Below are 25,000 nucleotides of genomic sequence, written 5' to 3' on the forward strand. Positions count from 1 at the left end.
TCTCCCTCTCATATTATCTCCCTTTCTCTCAGGTTAGTATAGATGCTATCTAACATATAAATCTACCATTCACGTCACTGTGTTGATAAGTCAGTATGTCTTTCTTCTCTTTGCCCCCCGCATGGGGCTGTCTGTGCTGGAGAGGAGGTGTGTGTGTGTGTGTGTGTGTGTGTGTGTGTGTGTGTGTGTGTGTGTGTGTGTGTGTGTGTGTGTGTGAAAGTTAGGCTGTTTGGATGTGTGTGTGTAGGCAGACTGAACAGATACATTTGTGAACCTCACCGGGCTCTAGCTGAGAGTTCGTAGTTCAGGGGTCACTGTCAAAGGGATAGGGGGAGGAGGAGAAAGAGAAAGAGATGAGAGGTGGAAAAAGAGGAAGAGAGAGGAAGTTGGGGTTTCCTATATCTCCAATATCTGTCTTCCCCCCCATGTATCTTTCATTTCATAGTTTCTTTCACACAGTATTACATGTCAATAAGATGTTTAATAGACAGTGGTTGTGCCCTAAAAGAGAGGGAGGGAGATGGAGGGTGGGAGGGAGGGAGGGAGGGAGGAAGATGGAGGGAGGGTGGCAGGGAGGGGAGGGGGAGGGAGAAGGAGGGAGGAAGATGGAGGGAGGGAGGGAGGGAGGAGAGAGGAGGAGGGGAGGGGGTGGGGTGGGAAGAGAGGAAGATGAGGGGAGGGAGGGAGGAAGATGAGAGGAGGAAGATGAGGGGATGAGGGAGGGATGGAGGGAGGGAGGGATGGAGGGAGGGAGGAGATGGAGGAGGAAGATGAGGGGAGGGAGGGAGGGGGAGAGGGAGGAGGGAGGGAGGGAGGGAGGGAGGGAGGGAGGGAGAACAAAAAATCCTAAAAGAAACAGCAGGGAAAAGGACAAAACAAAGGGGAAGAAAAGAAAGGAGAGAAAAAAGGACTGGTGTGTGTGGTGTTTATGTATTAGCTAACTAGTGCCTCACTCCCAGTGTTTGACCCAGCTGGCTAGTCCAGTCAGACTAGCATTGACACAAATTTAGCCCTAGCCTCCAGCTGCTAAGTATATATAGCCACTATGTGTTCCCACATTAACATATTAATGCAGCTAAACTAACTACGCTAATGCATGGTACGTGCAAACTACATTGATTATTGATGAGCTAGGCTAACTACGTCAAGGCTAGGTACATGTCAGAGCGGCATTGTAGCCTAGTTGTTATAGTGTTGAACTAGTAACCGTAAAGTTTGCAAGTTCAAATCCTCGAGCTGACAAGGTACAAATCTGTTGTTCTGCCCCTGAACAGGCAGTTAACCCACTGTTCCTAGTCTGTCATTGAAAATAAGAATTTGTTCTTAACTGACTTGCCTAGTTAAATAAAGTTTAAATAAAAACATGTAAACTCCATTGACTAATTCATGAAGCTAGGCTAGCTAGGGTACGCTACTGTAGTTATATGTGTTCTTCCATTGACTAATTCATGAAGCTAGGCTATCTAGGGTACGCTACTGTAGTTATATGTTTTCTTCCATTGACTAATTCATGAAGCTAAGCTAAGCTAGCTAGGGTACGCTACTGTACTTGTATGTTTTCTTCCATTGACTAATTCATGAAGCTAGGCTAGGCTAGCTAGGGTATGCTACTGAAGTTATATGTTTTCTTCCATTGACTAATTCATGAAGCTAGGCTAGGCTAGCCAGGGTACACTACTGTAGTTGTATGTTTTCTTCCATTGACTAATTCATGAAGCTAGGCTAGGCTAGCTAGCTAGGTACGCTACTGTAGTTAGATGTGTTCTTCCATTGACTAGTTCAGGCTAGTACTCTCTCACCGTCTTTCTGGAAGTTCATAGACATTCGTTGAGCAGCAAGAAGAAAAGATTCAACCTCAGGCGGATGTGGGTGGATATGAAACCTCCACTGCATCTACTTGTGATCTATCATAATTTACTGTAATCAAACCTCACACACACACACACACACACACACACACTCACACACACACACACAATGCCGTGTAGCTAAGATTTCTAGAGTAAACAGATTTGAGGGAAAGAGAACATAGAAATACAAGTGAAATAGATACCGCAGTGTCTCTCTCTCTCACACACACACACACATACATATACGGAGAGAGAAAACAGAGAAGTAGCATTAGCAAAAGGTCAATAGGAGATAGGGCCGGTGATGTACTCTGTGTGTTTTCTATTCAACTGGAGTTTATTCTTTATTGCTGTGTGCCCCAGATAGAATAGAGAACAGCCTCTGACATGCTGAGAGAAGGGGAAGGAAAGAGAGGCAAAGTTAGCCCGATGGAAACAAGGTCATCTCTTTAAAGTGACTCTATGTAGTACTGACTGTGTTACGTACACACACACACACACGCACACGCTGACCCCATCTCTAAATAGAATATGTCACAATAGCCCTGCTCTAACTTCAACTTCACAGCCTGTAGACTGTAGATGAATGGAGGAGGTTATTATGATGTGAACAGCCTGTAGACTGTAGATGAATGGAGGGGGTTATTATGATGTGAACAGCCTGTATATGAATGGAGGAGGTTATTATGATGTGAACAGCCTGTAGACTGTAGATGAATGGAGGGGGTTATTATGATGTGAACAGCCTGTAGATGAATGGAGGGGGTTATTATGATGTGAACAGCCTGTAGACTGTAGATGAATGGAGGGGGTTATTATGATGTGAACAGTAGACTGTAGATGAATGGAGGGGGTTATTATGATGTGAACAGCCTGTAGACTGTAGATGAATGGAGGGGGTTATTATGATGAACATGTAGAGATGAATGGAGGGGGTTATTATGATGTGAACAGCCTGTAGATGAATGGAGGGGGTTATTATGATGTGAACATGAATGGATGAATGGGGTTATTATGATGTGAACAGCCTGTAGACTGTAGATGAATGGAGGGGTTATTATGTAGATGAGATGGATGGGTTATTATGATGTGATTATGATGTGAACAGCCTGTAGACTGTAGATGAATGGAGGGGGTTATTATGATGTGAACAGCCTGTAGACTGTAGATGAGATGAATGGAGCCTGTAGACTGGTGAATATTATGATGTGAACAGCCAGTAGACTGTAGATGAATGGAGGGGTTATTATGATGTGAACAGCCAGTTATTAGACTGTAGATGAGATGGATGGAGGGGTTATTATGATGTGAACACAGTCTGTAGATGGGGTTATTATGAGAACACTGTAGACTGAGATGGAGGGGGTTATTATGATGTGAACAGTCTGTAGACTGTAGATGAATGGAGGGGGTTATTATGATGTGAACAGTCTGTAGACTGTAGATGAATGGAGGGGGGTTATTATGATGTGAACAGTCTGTAGACTGTAGATGAATGAAGGGGGTTATGACGTGAACAGTCTGTAGACTGTAGATGAATGGAGGGGGTTATTATGATGTGAACAGCCAGTAGACTGTAGATGAATGGAGGGGGTTATTATGATGTGAACACCCTGTAGATGAATGTAGGGGGTTATTATGATGTGAACAGCCTGTATATGAATGGAGGGGGTTATTATGATGTGAACAGCCTGTAGATGAATGGAGGGGGTTATTATGATGTGAACAGCCTGTAGACTGTAGATGAATGGAGGGGGTTATTATGATGTGAACAGCCTGTAGACTGTAGATGAATGGAGGGGGTTATTATGATGTGAACAGCCTGTAGATGAATGGAGGGGTTATTATGATGTGAACAGACTAGATGAATGGACTATTATGATGAATGTAGACTGTAGATGAATGGGGGTTATTATGATGTGAACAGCCTGACTAGATGAATGGAGGGGTTATTATGATGTGAACAGCCAGTAGACTGTAGATGAATGGGGGGTTATTATGATGTGAACAGCAGTAGACTGTAGATGAATGGAGGGGGTTATTATGATGAACAGTGAACAGCCTGTAGACTGTAGATGAATGTAGATGAACTGTAGATGAAAGGGGTTATTATGATGTGAACAGTCTGTAGACTGTAGATGAATGGGAGGGGGTTATTATGATGTGAAACAGTCTGTGAGACTGTAGGTGAATGGATGGGGGTTGATGTGAACAGCCGTGAACAGTCTGTAGATGAATGGAGGGGTTATTATGATGTGAACAGACTGTAGACTATAGATGGGGGGTTATTATGATGTGAACAGCCTGTAGATGAATGTAGGGGGTTATTATGATGTGAACAGCCAGTAGACTGTAGATGAATGGGGGTATTATGATGTGAACAGCCTGTAGATGAATGGAGGGGTTATTATGATGTGAACAGCCTGTAGATGAATGTAGGGGTTATTATGATGTGAACAGCCAGTAGACTGTAGATGAATGGAGGGTTATTATGGGGGTAGACTGTAGATGAATGTAGGGGGTTATTATGATGTGAACAGCCTGTAGATGAATGTAGGGGGTTATTATGATGTGAACAGCCAGTAGACTGTAGATGAATGGGGGGGGGGGTATTATGATGTGAACAGCCTGTAGATGAATGTAGGGGGTTATTATGATGTGAACAGCCTCCCAGGAACAACTGGTGTCTGTAGATGAATGAAAACGCCTGTAGATGAATGTAGGGGGTTATTATGATGTGAACAGCCTCCCAGGAACAACTGGTGTCGTGAATGAAAACGCCTTCGTACTTTTCCTCTCTGCTTGATCACTCCAAAATAGCTGGGTTCAATACCCGTAGAACGTCTGAGTGAAGTTTCTATAGGATCAGTTTTGCCCCTTTTAGATCACAATGAATAAGATTATATGGATACAGGGTGAGACCTGATCCCAGATCAGCACTCCTGCTCTGAGTTGTTTTATGATTACTGGCCCTGATTACATTTTAATAGGAAGGCTATTTAGCCCGTGACTCCATCAAACCTCCCCTTCCCCAGACACTTCATTCAAAACCTCATCAACTTTATTGGTTTTCTAATGGGATGACGACGAGGATCATTACAGCTATGGTGCGACATTAAAATCAGCATACCTACGCTAAGATGTGACCACCAGCATGCTGTGTGGGATCAAGAGTTGATGTCGTAGCAGTACGCTGTTCAATGGGATTGTCTGTTGATATCGTAAATGAAGACGTCATCACAATTGTTTGAAGGCATTGGAGAAACATTAAGGCAGTCGTAAAGTGCTAGCATATTGATTCTCAAATTGGCTGTAAATTGGTAGTAAATTACATGTTCAGACGATATGCAAATATTTTCTGGGATTATATTTTAGAGAGGCTAGGGAGAGGTTAGAAGCACCAGGGGGGCCGCGGGATGGGAGGGAGGGGGTATATGTGGGGTGTGTGTGTAGGGTAGGGCGGTACAGAAGGGGTACGTTTCCCCCTTCTCCCCAAAATGGGTCTGCCCCTCCCTTGACACCAGGAGGTCCCTGTGGGAGAACTGTCTAATCCACTTTATCCTGTCTGAGACCTGAGACAGGCCCACCTGTCAGAATACATTTTGTGCAGACAGACAGGGCTCCATCCGGATCTGTTCTATGTCTCAACTGCCTTAAGACTGACTCATTATTCTGTTCTTCTGCTACAGAGAGGGATCCTCCCCAAAGGAGTACTGCAGATCCCCTATAGACTGACCCAGGATCCGATCAGGATCTAGGTCCCAGAGACAGCCTAACTCAAACCCAGGTCTTTCCATGGGTTAACCCAGAGACAGCCTAACTCAAACCCAGGTCGTTCCATGGGGAGAACCCAGAGACAGCCTAACTCAAACTCAGGTCTTTCCATGGGAGAACCCAGAGACAGCCTAACTCAAACCCTGTTCTTTCCATGGGAGAACCCAGAGACAGCCTAACTCAAACCCAGGTCGTTCCATGGGGAGAACCCAGAGACAGCCTAACTCAAACTCAGGTCTTTCCATGGGAGAACCCAGAGACAGCCTAACTCAAACCCAGGTCTTTCCATGGGAGAACCCAGATAATTGATATCTTGCCTCCAATCACTTGGTCCAGTCCAGCTCCTGTGTTCTATAGCTCTTCTTCATGTCTACTAAAGAGTGACTCAGTGTCACTTCCCTGTTCTGCAGTCCTACGTTAATTAGAGGAAGTGTTTTCTGACCAGCTGACTCGTCTCTGTGGAATTTTCTCGTTGTCATCACTTTTTAACATCACCTATGATGTAATCGATGACATCATCAAACTGTGGGTTCTCAAGCGTGTTTTCAGCGAAGAGCGAGTTAGGGCGTTGAGTCGTTGTTGGCATGACGATAAGGCGTATACTGTGATGTTGACATAGAGGATGGCAGGCAGTGTAGAGGGTGTAGAGCGTGTAGAGGGGAGGGCGACAATGTAACGCCATAACTCCCTGTTGAGCGAACATGCGGTAGTGGGGATTTGAGGACACACACACACACACACACACACACACACACACACACTCACACACACACACACACACACACACAGATGTACTACTGCTAACTAGACAGGGATCTGGATGTGCTAATACATTGTTCTACAGCTAGAGAGAGGGATCCTCCCCAAAGGATTACTGCAGATCCCCTATAGACTGACCCAGAATCCGATCAGGATCCAGCTCTGGTTTACTGATCACTAGACACTCAGAGGAAACACTCCGCTAATCTCTCTTAACCTAAACAGCTCTAGGATAAGCTCTGGAAGCTTAGCCAGACCCCCAATATCAGTCCTGCCTGGCCTAAAATTCAGCTATACTGTATATATAAGATCAGTAGGATGTCCAATATTAACACTGTCTCAGCCGATCTGAATCCCAGGTCTTTCCATGGGTTAACCCAGAGAGAGCCAAACTCAACCCCTGGTATTTCCATTGGTTAACCCAGAGAGAGCCAAACTCAACCCCAGGTATTTCCATGGGTTAACCCAGAGAGAGCCAAACTCAACCCCTGGTCTATCCATGGGTTAACCCAGAGAGAGCCAAACTCAACCCCTGGTCTTTCCATGGGTTAACCCAGAGAGAGCCAAACTCAACCCCAGGTATTTCCATGGGTTAACTCAGAGAGAGCCAAACTCAACCCCTGGTCTTTCCATGGGTTAACCCAGAGAGAGCCAAAATCAACCCCAGGTATTTCCATGGGTTAACCCAAAGAGAGCCAAACTCAACCCCAGGTATTTCCATGGGTTAACCCAGAGAGCCAAACTCAACCCCTGGTCTTTCCATGGGGAGAACCCAGAGAGAGCCAAACTCAACCCCTGGTCTTTCCATGGGGAAAACCCAGATAACCCAGATATCTTCCCTATATCTTGGTCCAGTCCAGCTCCTGTGTTCTGTAGCTATTCTTCATGTCTACTAAAGAGTGACTAAGTCATCAGAGGAAGTGTTTTCTGTGTGACCAGTGACCAGCTGGCTCATCTCTGTGGAATTCCTTTTATCGTTGTCATCAATTTGTGACATCATCACCTATGATGTAATTGATGATATCATCAAACTGGGGGTCTCCAAACGTCATATCATCAAATAACGAGATAGGGTGTTGTTGGCGTGGCGATAACACATTGTTGGCATGACGATAAGGTGTATACGTGTGGTGTTGACATAGAGGATGACAGGCAGTGTGGGGGGTGACAATGTAACTCCGTAACTCCCTGTGGAGCGAACAGGCGGCAGTGGGGATTTGAGGGCACAAACACACATGCTGATGTAGCCTTGCCGACAGAGTTGTTTATGTCAGAGCTGTCTCTCTCTCTCTCTCTCCCTCTCTCTTTATTTCTCTCTTTTTATCTCTCTCCTCTCTCTCTCTCTCTCTCTCTCTCTCTCTCTCTCTCTCTCTCTCTATCTCTCTCTCTCTATCACTCTCTCTCTCTCCCTCTCTCTTTATTTCTCTCTTTTTATCTCTCTCTCTCCCTCTCTCTCTCTCTCTCTCTCTCTCTCTCTATCCCTCTCTCCCTCTCTATCCCTCTCTCCCTCTCTCTCTCTCTCTCTCTCTCTCTCGCTCTCTCTATCCCCCTCTCTCTCTCTCTCTCTCCCTCTCTCTTTATTTCTCTCTTTTTATCTCTCTCTCCCTCTCTCTCTCTCTCTCTCTCTCTTTCCCTCTCTCCCTCTCTCTCCCCCTCTCTCTCTCTCTCTCTCTCTCTCTCCCTCTCTCTTTATTTCTCTCTCTCTCTCTCCCTCTCTTTATTTCTCTCTTTTTATCTCTCTCTCTCCCTCTCTCTCTCTCTCCCTCTCTCTCTCCTCTCCTCCATCATCTGCCCCCCGAGAGTGAGTTCCCCAGAGAGGGAGAGATGGAGGGAAAGATGGAGAGAGAGAGGCAAATATAAATGTGTGTTTTGGATGAAATGGGTTAATTAGTTTATACATAAAGTACTGTATTATTGCCTACATTGTATTGTTGTCTGCTAAATGACTTAAATGTAAATGTTGTATCTAGCCAACTGACATTTACTCCTGAGGTGCTGATCTGTTGCACCCTCGACAACCACTGGGATTATTATCTGAGCCTGCTGGTCATCTATGAACGTTTGAACATCTTGGCCATGTTCTGTTATAATCTCCACCCGGCACAGCCAGAAGAGGACTGGCCACCCCTCGTAGCCTGGTTCCTCTCTAGGTTTCTTCCTAGGTTCTGGCCTTTCTAGGGAATTTTTCCTAGCCACTGTGCTTCTACATCTGCATTGCTTGTTGTTTGGGGTTTTAGACTGGGTTTCTGTATAAGCACTTTGTGACAACTGCTGATACATAAAGGGCTTTATAAATAACTTTGATTAATTGCTGATTGGTCATGGTGGTTGTGAACCAGCCAGCAGTATGGTGGGTGATACATGCCCAATAGACCTTAACATGGTGACAGAGTGGGTGTCACATCGGGGTGGTTCTTAGGCCCTCCTCCAAAGACCCAGCGGGCCAAATTTGGCCTACAAGATCTTTTATTTGGCCCCTCAACTTTTCTTAACATAACTTTTTATTGAAATGTTTTATTGCTGTCCATAAAAGACAGTAAAAACACCAGCAAATCAGCTCCAATTGATTTGAATCTGTTCCAAAGTGTTCCCACACATAATAAAGAGATATATGTGATTGTACGCAAATGCAGGTGTTCCTAATGTTTTGCACACTCCGTGTGTGTGTGTGTGTGTGTGTGTGTGTGTGTGTGTGTGTGCGTGCGCGTGGGCGTGTGTGTGTGTGTGTGACCCCTTCACTTTTTACACATTTTGTTATGTTACAGCCTTATTCTAAAATGGATTAAATAAATAAAAAATGCTCATCAATATACACACAGTACCCCATAATGACATCACAATACCCCATAATGACATCACAATACCCCATAATGACATCACAATACCCCATAATGACATCACAATACCCCATAATGACATCACAATACCCCATAATGACATCACAATACCCCATAATGACATCACAATACTCCATAATGACATCACAATACTCCATAATGACATCACAATACTCCATAATGACATCACAATACCCCATAATGACATCACAATACCCCATAATGACATCACAATACCCCATAATGACATCACAATACTCCATAATGACATCACAATACCCCATAATGACATCACAATACCCCATAATGACATCACAATACCCCATAATGACAAAGCGAAAACAGGTTTTTAGACATTTTTCCACATTTATTAAAAATTTAAATCAGAAATACCTCATTTACATTTCATATTCAGACCCTGCTATGAGACTGGAAGTTGAGCTCAGGTGCATCCTGTTTCCATTGATCATCCTTGAGATGTTTCTACAACTTGATTGGAGTTCACCTGTGGTAAATTAATCTGATTGGACATGATTTGGAAAGGCACACACCTGTCTATATAAGGTCGCACAGTTGACAATGCATTTCAGAGAAAAAACCAAGCCATGAGGTCGAAGGAATTGCCCGTAGAGCTCCAAGACAGGATTGTGTCGAGGCACAGATCTGGGGAAGGGTACCAAAACATTTCTGCAGCATTGAAGGTCCCCAAGAACACAGTGGTCTCCATCATTCTTAAATGGAAAGATCCAAGAACCCGATGGTCACTCTGACAGAGGACCAGAGCTCCTCTGTGGAGATGGGAGAACCTTCCAGAAGGACAACCATCTCTGCAGCACTCCACCAATCATGTCTTTATGGTAGAGTGACCAGACGGAAGCCACTCTTCAGTAAAAGGCACATGACAGCCCGCTTGGTGTTAAAAGGACTCTTAAGACCATGAGAAACAAGATTGAACTCTTTGGCCTGAATGCCAAGTGTCACGTCTGGAGGAAACCAGGCACCGCTCATCACCTGGTGGTGGCAGCATCATACCTTGGGGATGTTTTTCAGCGGGAACGATGAACGGGGGAGAGTACAGAGAGATCATTGATGAAAACCTGCTCCAGAGCGCTCAGGACCTCAGACTGGGGCGAAGGTTCACCTTCCAACCGGACAACAGTCCTAAGTACACAGCCAAAGACAACGCAGGAGTGGCTTTGGGACAAGTCTCTAAATGTCCTTGAGTGGCCCAGACAGAGCTTTGTAGCGTAATACCCAAGAAGAATTGAGTCTGTAATCACTGCCAAAGGTGCTTCTACAAAGTACTGAGTAAAGGGTCTGAATACTTATGTAAATGTGATATTTCAGTATTTTTTTTTATACATTTGCAAAAATTTGTAAAATTGTAAAAATCTGTTGTGAGTGGATTGATCAGGGGAAAATATCAATTGAATCCATTTTAGAATAAGGCTGTAACGTAACAAAATGTGGAAAAAGTCAAGGGTTCTGAATACTTTGCTGTGGAAAATCAGCCCCCCTTTACTTTGTCCACATACCGTTCCAAAGTTTGGGGTCACTTAGAAATGTCCTTGTTTTTTAAAGAAAAACACATTGTCCATTAAAATAACATCGAATTGAATAGTGTAAATAGTGTAGACATAGTTAATGTTGTAAATGACTATTGCAGCTGGAAATGGATGATTTTTAATGGAGTATCAACATAGGTGTACAAAGGCCCATTATCAGCAACCATCATCCTGTGTTCTAATGGCACATTGTGTTAGCTAATCCAGGTTTATCATTTTAAAATGCTAAATTATTATTAGAAAACCCTTTTGTAATTATGTTAGCATAGCTGAAAACTGTTGTTCTGATTAAGAAGCAATAAAACTGTCTTTCTTTAGACTAGTTGAGTATCTGGAGCATCAGAATTTGTGGGTTTGCTTACAGGCTCAAAATGGCCAGAAACAAAGTACTTTCTTCTGAAACTCGTCAGTCTATTTTTGTTCTGAGAAATGAAGGCTATTTCATGTGAGAAATTGCCAATAAACTGAAGATCTCGTACAACGCTGTGTACTACTCTCTTCACAGAACAGAGCAAACTGACTCTAACCAGAATAGAAAGAGGAGTGGGAGGCCCCGGTGCACAACTGAGCAAGAGGACAAGTACATTAGAGTGTCTAGTTTGAGAAACAGACGCCTCACAAGTTCTCAAATGGCAGCTTCATTAAATGTCCCCGCAAAACACCAGTCTCAACGTCAACAGTGAAGAGGTGACTCTGGGATGCTGGCCTTCTAGACAGAGTTCCTCTACCCAGTGTCTGTGTTCTTTTGCCCATCTTAAACTTTTCTTTTTATTGGCCAGTCTGAGATATGGCTTTTTTTTTGCAACTCTGCCTAGAAAGCCAGAATCCCGGAGTCGCCTCTTCACTGTTGACATTGAGACTGGTGTTTTGCGGGGACATTTAATGAAGCTGCCATTTGAGAACTTGTGAGGCGTCTGTTTCTCAAACTAGACACTCTAATGTACTTGTCCTCTTGCTCAATTGTGCACCGAGGCCTCCCACTCCTCTTTCTATGGACATAAAATGTCTAAGTGACCCCAAACTTTTGAATGGTAGTGTATATATATATGTATATATATACACATACACATAGTTGGATATATATAATGATCATGTAAAGGTCATGCTTCTTGATATGCCACATCTGTCAGGTAGATGGATTATTTTGTCAAAGGAGAAATGCCCTCTCTCACCCTGTCTCTCTATCTTTATATCTCTGTCTCTCCATTTCTCTTCTTTGGCATCATCCAGTGATTCAACCTTCATTAGTCTTTTGGCTGAAGAGTTCTTTAGGAATGTTGATGATCACTGCAAACATCAGAAGAATGCAACGCTCTTAGAATGCTCCAGACCACTTGGATCCCTTCTGACACGCCCTTTTAGACTACATTCTAGAAACCATGTCATGAAAACAAAGCATCTTACTTCAAAGTTCCAGCCACCACAACTAAAAGACTGTTATCTAACTATGGAATTAGATTAAAGCATCCCCTACCTCTGCATCTCTCTTTGAATAGCATAGAATCCCAATGAGGGGCTTTAGAGTTTGAAGTTTACAGGGGGTTCCAGAGAATTTGGGGATGGGGGGTTAGGGGGTGTCTTAATCCTTCTCGGGTTGCTCCTGGGGCTCTTGGGGTGAGGGGGGGGGGGGTGACATTGACCCGTCAGTGGTAATAGAAACAGTCTTCTCAGTCAGTGATCCTTCTTATCCCCCTCCTGGCACACACACACACACACACACACACACACACACAAAAGAGCCTACGGATCCCACTTCTGGCACCAGTGTGGATGCAGCTGCAGGGATGAAAGAACAGAAACACTAATAAGACAGCACTGTGTGTGTGTGTGTGTGTGTGTGTGTGTGTGTGTGTGTGTGTGTGTGTGTGTGTGTGTGTGTGTGTGTGTGTGTGTGTGTGTGTGTGTATGTGGTGACTGGTGGGTTAGCTATATACCAGAGCCCTGAGATCCCTATAGACCTGCCAGACACCGAGTGGGAAGACCATGATAGACTGTATCATATGTTGAGACTATAGAAAGGTACAATGTTGACAATAGAAAGCTTTATCGACAATATGAAGCTACAATGTTGACAATAGAACGTTTTATCGACAATAGAAAGCTTTATCGACAACAGAAAGCCACAATGTTTACAATAGAAAGCTTTATTGACAATAGAAAGCTACAATGTTGACAATAGAAAGCTACAATGTTGACTATAGAAAGCTACAATGTTGACAATAGAAAGCTACAATGTTGACAATAGAAAGCTACAATGTTGACTATAGAAAGCTACAATGTTGACTATAGAAAGCTACAATGTTGACAATAGAAAGCTACAATGTTGACAATAGAAAGCTACAATGTTGACTATAGAAAGCTACAATGTTGACTATAGAAAGCTACAATGTTGACAATAGAAAGCTACAATGTTGACAATAGAAAGCTACAATGTTGACTATAGAAAGCTACAATGTTGACAATAGAAAGCTACAATGTTGACTATAGAAAGCTACAATGTTGACTATAGAAAGCTACAATGTTGACAATAGAAAGCTACAATGTTGACAATAGAAAGCTACAATGTTGACTATAGAAAGCTACAATGTTGACTATAGAAAGCTACAATGTTGACTATAGAAAGCTACAATGTTGACAATAGAAAGCTACAATGTTGACAATAGAAAGCTACAATGTTGACAATAGAAAGCTACAATGTTGACAATGGAAAGCTACATTGTTGACTATAGAAAGCTACAATGTTGACAATAGAAAGCTACAATGTTGACAATAAAAAGTTACAATGTTGACAATAGAAAGCTACAATGTTGACAATAGAAAGCTACAATGTTGACAATAGAAAGCTACAATGTTGACTATAGAAAGCTACAATGTTGACAATAGAAAGCTACAATGTTGACAATAGAAAGCTACAATGTTGACAATAGAAAGCTACAATGTCGACAATAGAAAGTGTTATCTTCGTGCCCAGGCTCTGTCGCAGCCGGCCGCGACCGGGAGGTCCATGGGGCGACACACAACTGGCCTAGCGTCGTCCGGGTTAGGGAGGGTTTGGCCGGTAGGGATATCCTTGTCTCATCGCGCACAAGCGACTCCTGTGGCAGGCTGGGCGCAGTGCGCGCTAACCAAGGTAGCCAGGTGTTTCCTCCGACACATTGGTGCGGCTGGCTTCCGGGTTGGAGGCGCGCTGTGTTAAGAAGCAGTGCGGCTTGGTTGGGTTGTGTTTCGGAGGACCCATTGCTTTCGACCTTCGTCTCTCCCGAGCCCGTACGGGAGTTGGAGCGATGAGACAAGATAGTAATTGTAATTACAATTGGATACCACGAAATTACGGAGAAAAGGGGGTAACATTTAAAATGTAAAAGCTTTATTGACAACAGAAAGCTACAATGTTGACAATAGAAAGCTACAATGTCGACAATAGAAATTACTAATGTTATGCCTTTGATCTTCTATAGACTACATGAGTTTATAGAATGTGTTTGTCATCGAGTGTCTCACTGTGCTGGTACTCTCTTGTGACAGTCATTCTGTTTGGTGGTGCCTGATGGTGCTGGTAGTCATTCTGTTTGGTGGTGTCTGATGGTGCTGATAGTAATTATGTTTGGTGGTGTCTGATGGTGCTGATAGTCATTCTGTTTGGTGGTGTCTGATGGTGCTGGTTGTCATTCTGTTTGGTGGTGTCTGATGGTGCTGGTTGTCATTCTGTTTGGTGGTGTCTGATGGTGCTGGTTGTCATTCTGCTTGGTGGTGTCTGATGGTGCTGGTTGTCATTCTGTTTGGTGGTGTCTGATGGTGCTGGTTGTCATTCTGTTTGGTGGTGTCTGATGGTGCTGGTTGTCATTCTGTTTGGTGGTGTCTGATGGTGCTGGTTGTCATTCTGTTTGGTGGTGTCTGATGGTGCTGGTTGTCATTCTGTTTGGTAATTCTATGTGTTACTCACCTTCTCTCTTTTCCCTCCAGCTGTCTGGATCACTGAAGAGGAGGCTGACTGCGACCGAGGGGGCCTACCAGGGAGGTTTACGGCAGGGCCAAGGGCCCGGTAACGGCCCAGGTCTTGGTCTGAACGGTACCTCCTACGGTACCTCCATGACCCAGGGTCCTGGGGTGCCCGCCAAGCGACTCTGCCTGGAGGATGTGACCCTCGCCATGGGTAGCAGCTTCCAGCAGAGTCCTTACTCTAGAGGACAGAGTTCTGGAGGTCATGGGGGTCCTGGAAGTCAGGGATCACTGGAAGGTAACAGGCTGGGGAACGGTAACCCCGGGCTGGGGTCGCCTTACTCAATGCCCCCTAAGGCGAGTCCAGGGTCTGCGGGTGTTGGTGGAGGACATTTTCACCCCAATGGAAGCTCCTCGTCGGCCCCATCGGTTGAGCAGGAGCTGCAAGATATTCTGGATGAACTGACTAAGAACCCGGATCCGTCGTTGACGGAGTTGGATCTTGACAAGATACTGGGGAATAAAGAGGATCAGAATCAAGGGCATGGGCCGGGGTATATCCACCCACACTCGCCCAAACGCTCCCCCCAGAGACCCACCTCTCACCTGGAGAGCCACCTCACCCGTTCCCCAGGCTTTCCCCAGGCCGGGTCTCCCCAAGTAGGCCCGAGTCCGGCTGGAGCTCCCTACTCCATCCCCCACCCCTCCAAACCAGTCCCCTCACCCCTATCGGCCTCTCCTCATCACTCCTCTTCATCCCAGAATCAAGCTCGTTCTCCAATGCTCTCAGCCGCCCTTTCGTCTCGACCCGGTTCCACGTGGCACGAAGTATCGCGAGCCCAACAGCTCCAGCAAATGGCGTCCAACTCCAACAAACACCTTTCTTCTAACACCCCTATCCAGCAGAACCAGTCCCAGAACCAGACCCAGGCCTCTATCCCTCCTCTATCCCAGCAAGGCTCACCCTGGGGCGGCCAGAAACTGTCCAACCTCCCCAACTCCTCCCCACTCCACCAGCAACCATTCAGCCCGGCTGGAAGCATCCAGAGCCCCCAGGGATCGCTGAGTCTCCCATCCGCTGGTCCTTCACCACCCTACCACCCAGAGAAGCTAGGCAGTCCGGCTATCGCCCAACCCCCCTTCAGCCCACAGAGTACCCTCCTACCTGGAGGAACGACCACCACATCCAGCACTTCATCCAACATCCAGGGGTCCCAGGCCAACTACATGCCCAGCGGAGTTGCACCGACATCGGGCGCTACAAGGCCCTCGCCCCCCTACAGGACGGACAAGCCCCATGTTAGTCCGTTGCTTCAACCCCAGCCTCAACCTCAACCCCAGAACCAACCCCAAACCCAACATCCACATCCATACAGCACCCAGAACGGGTCAGGACCAAACAACAATATGTCTAGCCAGCTCTACAAAGCCATGACTGCAGGTCAACCCTGCAGCCTCAAGCTACTAATGCAACAACAACAACAACAACAACAACAACAGTCGAACACACAGCAGCTACAGACTAACGCCCAGCTAGGACAACACCCGTCCATGTCCAAACCAGGCAGTGGTGGCACTGTACCCCACCAAGAACCCCCATACTCCTTCACTAACACCAAACCCCTTCGCCACTTTGACCCCAACCCGGACCACCAAGGAGGACATCAGCAGAAGATGGGGGGAGGGGGACCCCCTGAACAGGGACCCCCCAACCCCATGGCAGGTTATCGGGGAATGCAGCATGGGGGTGCTGCCGGAACAGCAGCATCTGTAGCAGCGAACCACGCCCATTTACTACAGCAGAGGATGCAGCAGATGGCAGCGATGCAACAGGCCACAGCAGGAGCCTTGGGAGGGCCACAGCACTGTAGAGAGGTAAGTCATGATTGGCTGATTCTTCTTCCTGGTTGCAGTAAATTGAGAGGCGATTGGCTGGTTCTGCTTCCTGGTTGCAGTATGTAAGAGGTGATAGGCTGACTATACTTCCTGGCATGTAAGGGTCATTGGGCCATACTGTAAAGCGGTGAGAGATTGGCTGATTCTACTTCCTGGTATATGAAGAGGTGATTGGCTGGTTATACTTACTGGTCACAGTATTGGTTTACACTAATAACAGGGCCACAAACATGTCAGTGCTTCCTCCTGTTATCCCAGAGTATTCATCTGGTTCTTACACAGATTGGGGGGGTTCCACTAGTTACCACAGCCACAAAGTCAAATTGGCTATATCATAGAAATGAATGAAAACAAAAATGTGCTTTTTGGTCTTAATTTAAGGTTAGGCATAAGGTTAGCAATGTGGTTAAGGTTAGGATTGAGTTTAGGTTTAAAAACAGAAATGGTAGAAATAGGCGGGATTTATGACTTTGTGGCTGTGGTAACTAGTGATGACCAGGCTGAGGTCATTTCTGGGTTGTGTTGGGTTGTGTTGGGTTACTCCTTTAGCTGTCTGTTTAGGGAACTGCTGTCTACTGCAGTTGTTCTAGCTGTATTATTTGGTGGTTAGGGACTGTGGAGCTCTGCTCTGTGAAAAGGCAGTTATATGAGGTGGGGAGTAGTGTTGAGGGGGGAGAGAAAGAGGACAGGAGAGGTGGGGGTAGGGGGAGAGAGAGGAGAGTTACTTAGAGCCAAGAGGGGGACACCCTGCTGTTTCTAAGAGGGGGGGAGAGAGAAGAAAAGACGAGTCAGGAAGATAGAGAAAGAGTGAAGAAAGGGATGGAGGGGAGGGAAGAGTGCGTGTGCGTGTGTGTGTGCGTGTGCGTGTGTGTGTGTGTGTGTGTGTGTGTGTGTGTGTGTGAATAGAGAAGTCAGGAAGATGGGGGGGAGTGTGAAGGAAGAGGGGGACTGTGAAAAGTAAGCTGAGGGAGGGAAGGCAACAGAGACATGAAGGGGGGAGTGTGTGAATCATGTGGAGGACAGAACAGAACAGGCTAGAGGAAGAACACCCAAACTAGGGAAGAATACTGACTGTCCCCACTTCTTTTGTCTAGGGCTCATACACTATATAGCGAATAGCGTTCCATTTGGAACGCAGGCACACTTCATCCCAGTGTTCACCGTCATCTATTCAATGTATATGGATAGAAGAGCTCTATTCCACACTACTGCTAGTCCCCTAATTACTATCTGCTAAAGACAGAAGGATTGATGGAGAGGGAGGGAGGGGTTAAAGGGCTATGAGAGAGAGCGAGAGAGAGACAGAGAGACAGAGAGAGAGAGAGAGAGAGAAAGATTGTCATCCTATGAGAAACATTGTACACACACAGCACAGTTTTCTAAAGCCCTGTTCTGTGGTGTGAACTCAGTAAGACAAGACCGGGGTTTCCTGGCAAAATCAGCTTTCTGGTTGACTCAAGTGGGGCTTCCCTCCCTCCCTCCCACACACACACACACACACACACACACACATACACACACACACACACATACACACACACACAGAGAGATGGGGAGAGGAGAGAGAGATAAAAAAAAAATATGGGGGAGGGGAGAGGAGAGAGAGGAAGAGAGCGAGAAAGATGGGGGAAAATATGGGGGAGGGGAGAGGAGAGAGAGGAAGAGAGCGAGAAAGATGGGGGGAGGAGATATATGGGGGAGGGGGAGGAGAGAGAGGAAGAGAGAGAAAGATGGGGGAGGAGATATATGGGGGAGGGGAGGGAGAGAGAGAGAGGAAGAGGAGAAAGATGGGGGAGGAGAAAGAGGGAGAGGGGGGAGGAAGAGAGCGAGAAAGATGGGGAGGGAGATATGGGGGAGGGAGAGGAGAGAGAGGAAGAGAGCGAGAAAGATGGGGGAGGAGATATATGGGGGAGGAAGGGAGATGGGGGGAGAGAGAGAAGGAAGAGAGCGAGAAAGATGGGGGAGGAGATATATGGGGAGGGGAGAGGGAGAGAGGAAGAGAGCGAGAAAGATGGGGGAGGAGAGATATATGGGGGAGGGAGAGGAGAGAGAGGAAGAGAGCGAGAAAGATGGGGGAGGAGATATATGGGGGAGGGGGGGAGGGAGGAAGAGAGCGAGAAAGATGGGGGAGGAGATATATGGGGGGAGGGGAGAGGAGAGAGAGGAAGAGAGCGAGAAAGATGGGGGGAGGAGATATATGGGGGAGGGGAGAGGAGAGAGAGGAAGAGAGCGAGAAAGATGGGGGGAGGAGATATATGGGGGAGGGAGAAGAGAGGAAGAGAGGGAAAGATGGGGGGGAGGAGATATATGGGGGAGGGGAGGAGAGAGAGGAAGAGAGCGAGAAAGATGGGGGAGGAGATATATGGGGGAGGAGAGAGAGAGAGAGGAAGAGAGCGAGAAAGATGGGGGAGGAGATATATGGGGGAGGGGAGAGGAGAGAGAGGAAGAGAGCGAGAAAGATGGGGGAGGAGATATATGGGGGAGGGGAGGAGAGAGGAAGAGAGCGAGAAAGATGGGGAGGAGATATATGGGGGAGGGGAGAGAGAGAGAGGAAGAGAGCGAGAAAGATGGGGGAGGAGATATATGGGGGAGGGGAGAGGAGAGAGAGGAAGAGAGCGAGAAAGATGGGGGGAGGAGATATATGGGGGAGGGGAGAGGAGAGAGAGGAAGAGAGCGAGAAAGATGGGGGGAGGAGATATATGGGGGGGAGGAGAGGAAGAGAGAGAGAGAGAGACATTGTCATCCTACAAGAAACATGGTATAAAGGAGACGGACCCACTAGCTGCCCTCTAGGTTACAGAGAGCTGGTAGTTCCATCCACCAAACTACCAGGTGTGAAACAGGGGAGAGACTCAGGGGGTATGCTAATTTGGTATAGAGCAGACCTACTCACTCTATTAAATTAGTCAAAACAGGAACATCTGGCTAGAAATTAATAAGGAAATGATCTCAACAGAGAAAAATGTCCTCATGTGTGATACCTATATCCCCCCAATAGAATCCCCATACATTAATGAAGACAGCTTCTCCATCCTAGAGGGTGAAATCAGTCATTTCCAGGCCCAGAGACATGTACTAGTCTGTGGCAACCTAAACACCAGAACCTGACACCCTCAGCACACAGGCGGACAAACACCTGCCTGGAGATCTAGATCTTCTGCACAGATTCTGTCAGACCTGGGCCCTGACAGACCTGGGCCCTGACAGACCTGGGCCCTGACAGACCTGGGCCTTGACAGACCTGGGCCCTGGCAGACCTGGGCCCTGACAGACCTGGGCCTTGACAGACCTGGGCCTTGACAGACCTGGGCCCTGACAGACCTGGGCCCTGACAGACCTGGGCCCTGACAGACCTGGGCCTTGACAGACTTGGGCCTTGACAGTACATCTCAGTAAGACAAAAATAATGGTGTTCCAAAAAAGGTCAACAAATACAAATTCCAAACATCATCACCACAGGTAACTTCTACAAAGTTGTGAACCATCTGAGAGACAAGGCAAGAAGGGCCTTCTATGCCATCAAATGGAACATACAATTCAACATATCAAAAAATACTTGAATCAGTTATAGAACCCATTGCCCTTTATGGTTGTGAGGTCTGGGGTCCGTTCACCAACCAAGACTTAACCAAATGGGACAAACACCAAATTGTGACTCTGCATGCAGAATTCTTCAAAAATATCCTCTGTGTACAACGTAGAACACCAAATAATGCATGCAGAGCAGAATTATGCCAATACCCAATAATGATCAAAATCCAGATAAGAGCTGTTAAATTCTACAACCACCTAAAAGGAAGAGATTCCCAAACCTTCCATAACAATGCCATCACCTACAGAGAAACATACACACATGAAACACACTCACAGACACACACACGTAGCACGCTCACACACACACACGCACGAAACACACTCACAGACACACACACACACACACACACACACGAAACACGCTCACAGACACACGCACGAAACACACTCACAGACACACACACACACACACACGAAACATGCTCACAGACACACACAAAACACGCTCACAAACACACACACACACGCACAAAATACACTCACAGACACACACACATGCGAAACATGCTCACACACACACACAAAACACGCTCACAGACAGAAACATGAAACACGCTCACAGACACACACACATGCTCACAGACGACACATGCTCACAGACACACACACACACACACACACACACAAAACATGCTCACAGACACACACACACACACAAAACATGCTCACAGACACACACATGAAACACACGCAATGACACGCACACACGCGAAACACAAAACACACTCATAGACACACACACATGAAATACGCTCACAGACACACACACACGAAACATGCTCACAGACACACAAGAAACAGGCACACACACACACACACACACAGAACACGCTCACAGACATACACATACACAAAACACACTCATAGACACACACACATGAAATACGCTCACAGACACACACACACGTAACACGCCCACAGACACACACACACACGTAACACGCTCACAGACACACACACACACACATAGACACACAGAACACGCTCACAGACATACACATACACAAAACACACTCATAGACACACACACATGAAATACGCCCACAGACACACACACACACGTAACACGCTCACAGACACACACACACACACACGTAACACGCCCACAGACACACACACACACACACACACGTAACACGCCCACAGACACACACACACGCGTAACACGCTCACAGACACACACACACACACATAGACACACAGAACACGCTCACAGACATACACATACACAAAACACACTCATAGACACACACACATGAAATACGCCCACAGACACACACACACACGTAACACGCCCACAGACACACACACACGCGTAACACGCTCACAGACACACACACACACATACGCGTAACACGCCCACAGACACACACACACAGGTAACACGCCCACAGACACACACACACGCGTAACACGCTCACAGACACACAGAACACGCTCACAGACATACACATACACAAAACACACTCATAGACACACACACATGAAATACGCTCACAGACACACACACACGTAACACGCCCACAGACACACACACACACACACATAGACACACAGAACACGCTCACAGACATACACATACACAAAACACACTCATAGACACACACACATGAAATATGCCCACAGACACACACACACACGTAACACGCCCACAGACACACACACACACGTAACACGCCCACAGACACACACACACACGTAACACGCCCACAGACACACACACGCGTAACACGCCCACAGACACACACACACACGTAACACGCTCACAGACACACACACACGTAACACGCTCACAGACACACACACACACGTAACACGCCCACAGACACACACACACGTAACACGCCCACAGACACAGACAGGGGTTTCACAGACACAGACAGGGGTTTCACAGACACAGACAGGGGTTTCACAGACACAGACAGGGGTTTCACAGACACAGACAGGGGTTTCACAGACACAGACAGGGGTTTCACAGACACAGACAGGGGTTTCACAGACACAGACAGGGGTTTCACAGACACAGACAGGGGTTTCACAGACACAGACAGGGGTTTCCTGGCAAAATCAGCTGTCTCGTATTTGTTGACTCAAGTGGGGCTTCTCTCCCTCCCTCCCTCCTTCCCTCCCTCCCACCCACACACACACACACACACATCACACAAACTTCTATGGAAAGAACTCTCTCTCCCTCTCATTTTCTCTCTCAATTCTCTGTCTTCCCCACTTTTTCTTTCTTTCTTCCTCTCTCGCAATTTCAATTCAATTTCAATTCAAAGGTATTTATTGCCATGGGAAACATATGTTTACATTGCCAAAGCAAGTGAAATAGATGATAAACAAAAGTGAAATAAACAATCAGAAATTAACAATACACATTACACTCACAGAAGTTTGAAAAGAATAAAGACATTTTGAATGTCATTAAAGTACAAAAGGGAAAATCAATAAACAGAAATATGGGTTGTGTTTACAATGGTGTTTGTTCTTCACTGGCTAACCTTTTCTTGTGGCAACAGGTAACACATCTTGCTGCTGTGGTGGCACACTGTGGTATTTCACCCAGTAGATATATGAGTTAATCAAAATCGGATTTGTTTTCTAGTTCTTTGGGGGTCTGTGTAATCTGAGGGAAATACGTGTCTTTAATATGGTTATACATTGGACAGGAGGTTATGAAGTTCAGCTCAGTTTCCACCTCATTTTGTGGGCAGTGTGCACATAGCCTGTCTTCTCTTGAGAGCCAGGTCTGCCTTCGGCAGCCTTTCTCAATAGCAAGGCTATGCTCACTGAGTCTGTACATAGTCAAAGATTTACTTAATTTTGGGTCAGACACAGTGGTCAGGTATTCTGCCGCTGTGTACTCTCTGTTTCGGGCCAAATAGCATTATAGTTTTCCCTGTTTTTTTTTGTTAGTTCTTTCCAATGTGTCAATTCTCTTTTTGTTTTGTCATGATTTGGTTGGGTCTAATTGTGTTGCTGTTCTGGGGCTCTGTGGGGTCTGTTTGTGTTTGTGAACAGAGCCCCAGGACCTCCTTCTCTCTCTCTCTCTCTCTCTCTCTCTCTCTCACGCTCTGTCTCTATCTCTCTCTGTCCACCTACACAAGCTAAGGGGAGTTCCTTGCACTGACTGTCTCTTCCTCTATTTCTCTCCCACAATCCCTCTCTCTCTTTTCCAGTTGACTATCCTTCTTTTCTCTAACTTCTGACTTGGGGCTGTGCCGCTGTGAGCAGGGAGCAACACACACAAACACACACACACAAACAAAAAAATCTCTTGATTTATGCCTGCTATATGATCATACTGTTGACTGTTCCTCTACATGAATTATTTACACACCAGAGGAATGTGTGTGTGTGTGTGTGTGTGTGTGTGTGTGTGTGTGTGTGTGTGTATACATGTATGAGTGTGTGTGTGTGTGTGCGTATACACGTGTGTGTGTGTGTGTGTGCGTGTGCGTATACATGTGTGTGTGTGTGTGTGTGTGCGTATACACATGTGTGTGTGTGTGTGTGTGTGCGTGTGCGTATTCATGTGTGTGTGTGTGTGTGTGCGTATACATGTGTGTGTGTGTGTGTGTGTGTATGGGTGTGTGTGTGTGTATGGGTGTGGTAACACAGGTGTACTGTGTTGTGCTTGGTGGTGTTAGATGACACACCAAAAATAGGGTATATTTGTGTGAGTTGTTGTCGTAGAGACCGCACAGTTTTTTTCCACACTTATTTTCCGTGAGTCAGCAAAACCGTGGTCAGGATCCACACGCACACACACACACACACTATAAACATACATACACACACGCTCGTACCAACTGTTATGTACACACGCCTGTGCAGTCATTATCACATCTCCTTGACCTAAACTAGCCACAACCTTCTTCCTCTTCCCCTCTTCTGTTTGTCCTTCCTCCAAAGCTCAGAGAGAGAGAGAGAGAAGCTTCTCTGTTTGGGGCCTTGGGCATTTATTTACAATGGGAGGGAGAAAAGGAGAGGAGAAGATGGACAGACAGAGAGAGGAGGGGGAGAGAAGGAAAGATTGAAGTAAGAGAGGATGTTTGGCAGTGAACGCAGCCTCAAATCTCCACTAGTTGTTTTCAGAGGAAAATGAAATGCGTACTACCTGATTCACTTTCCGGTCAGTGTGTGTTTCAGTGCTGGTGTTGTGGTAACATGTTTATTACCTGTCATTTACTTCTCCCTCGTTTGTCCTTTACCTCTATCTCTGTCCCTCCCCTCTGTCCCTCTCCTCTGTCCCTCTCCTCTGTCCCTCCCCTCTGTCCCTCCCCTCTGTCCCTCCCTGTCCTACTCCTCTCTCCCTCCCTCCCCTCTGTCCCTCCCCTCTGTCCCTCCCTGTCCTACTCCTCTCTCCCTCCCTCCCTCCCTCCCCTCTTTCCCTCCCTCCCTGTCCTACTCCTCTCTCCCTCCCTCCCTCCCCTCTGTCCCTCCCTGTCCTACTCCTCTCTCCCTCCCCTCTTTCCCTCCCTCCCTGTCCTACTCCTCTCTCCCTCCCTCCCTCCCCTCTGTCCCTCCCTGTCCTACTCCTCTCTCCCTCCCCTCGTTCCCTTCCTCCCTGTCCTACTCCTCTCTCCCTCCCTCCCTCCCCTCTGTCCCTCCCTGTCCTACTCCTCTCTCCCTCCCTCCCTCCCCTCTGTCCCTCCCTGTCCTACTCCTCTCTCCCTCCCCTCGTTCCCTCCCTCCCTGTCCTACTCCTCTCTCCCTCCCTCCCTCCCCCTCCCTCCCTCCCCTCTGTCCCTCCCTGTCCTACTCCTCTTTTCCTCCCTCCCTC

At 46.6% G+C, this 25,000-nt stretch overlaps 1 protein-coding gene across 1 annotated transcript in view; it reads left to right on the forward strand.

Annotated features, from left to right (window-relative positions):
* Window positions 1-25,000, forward strand: part of LOC115127271 (trithorax group protein osa-like) — a 168,037-nt gene that overhangs the window by 92,168 nt on the left and 50,869 nt on the right. The window contains exon 2 of the mRNA XM_065025285.1: window positions 14,749-16,599. Within this exon, the coding sequence (XP_064881357.1) occupies window positions 14,749-16,599 (1,851 nt within the window). The remainder of the gene's footprint in view (window positions 1-14,748; window positions 16,600-25,000) is intronic.

This window comes from Oncorhynchus nerka, linkage group LG12 (genome assembly GCF_034236695.1).
Source record: "Oncorhynchus nerka isolate Pitt River linkage group LG12, Oner_Uvic_2.0, whole genome shotgun sequence".
Taxonomy (NCBI): Eukaryota; Metazoa; Chordata; class Actinopteri; order Salmoniformes; family Salmonidae; genus Oncorhynchus; species Oncorhynchus nerka.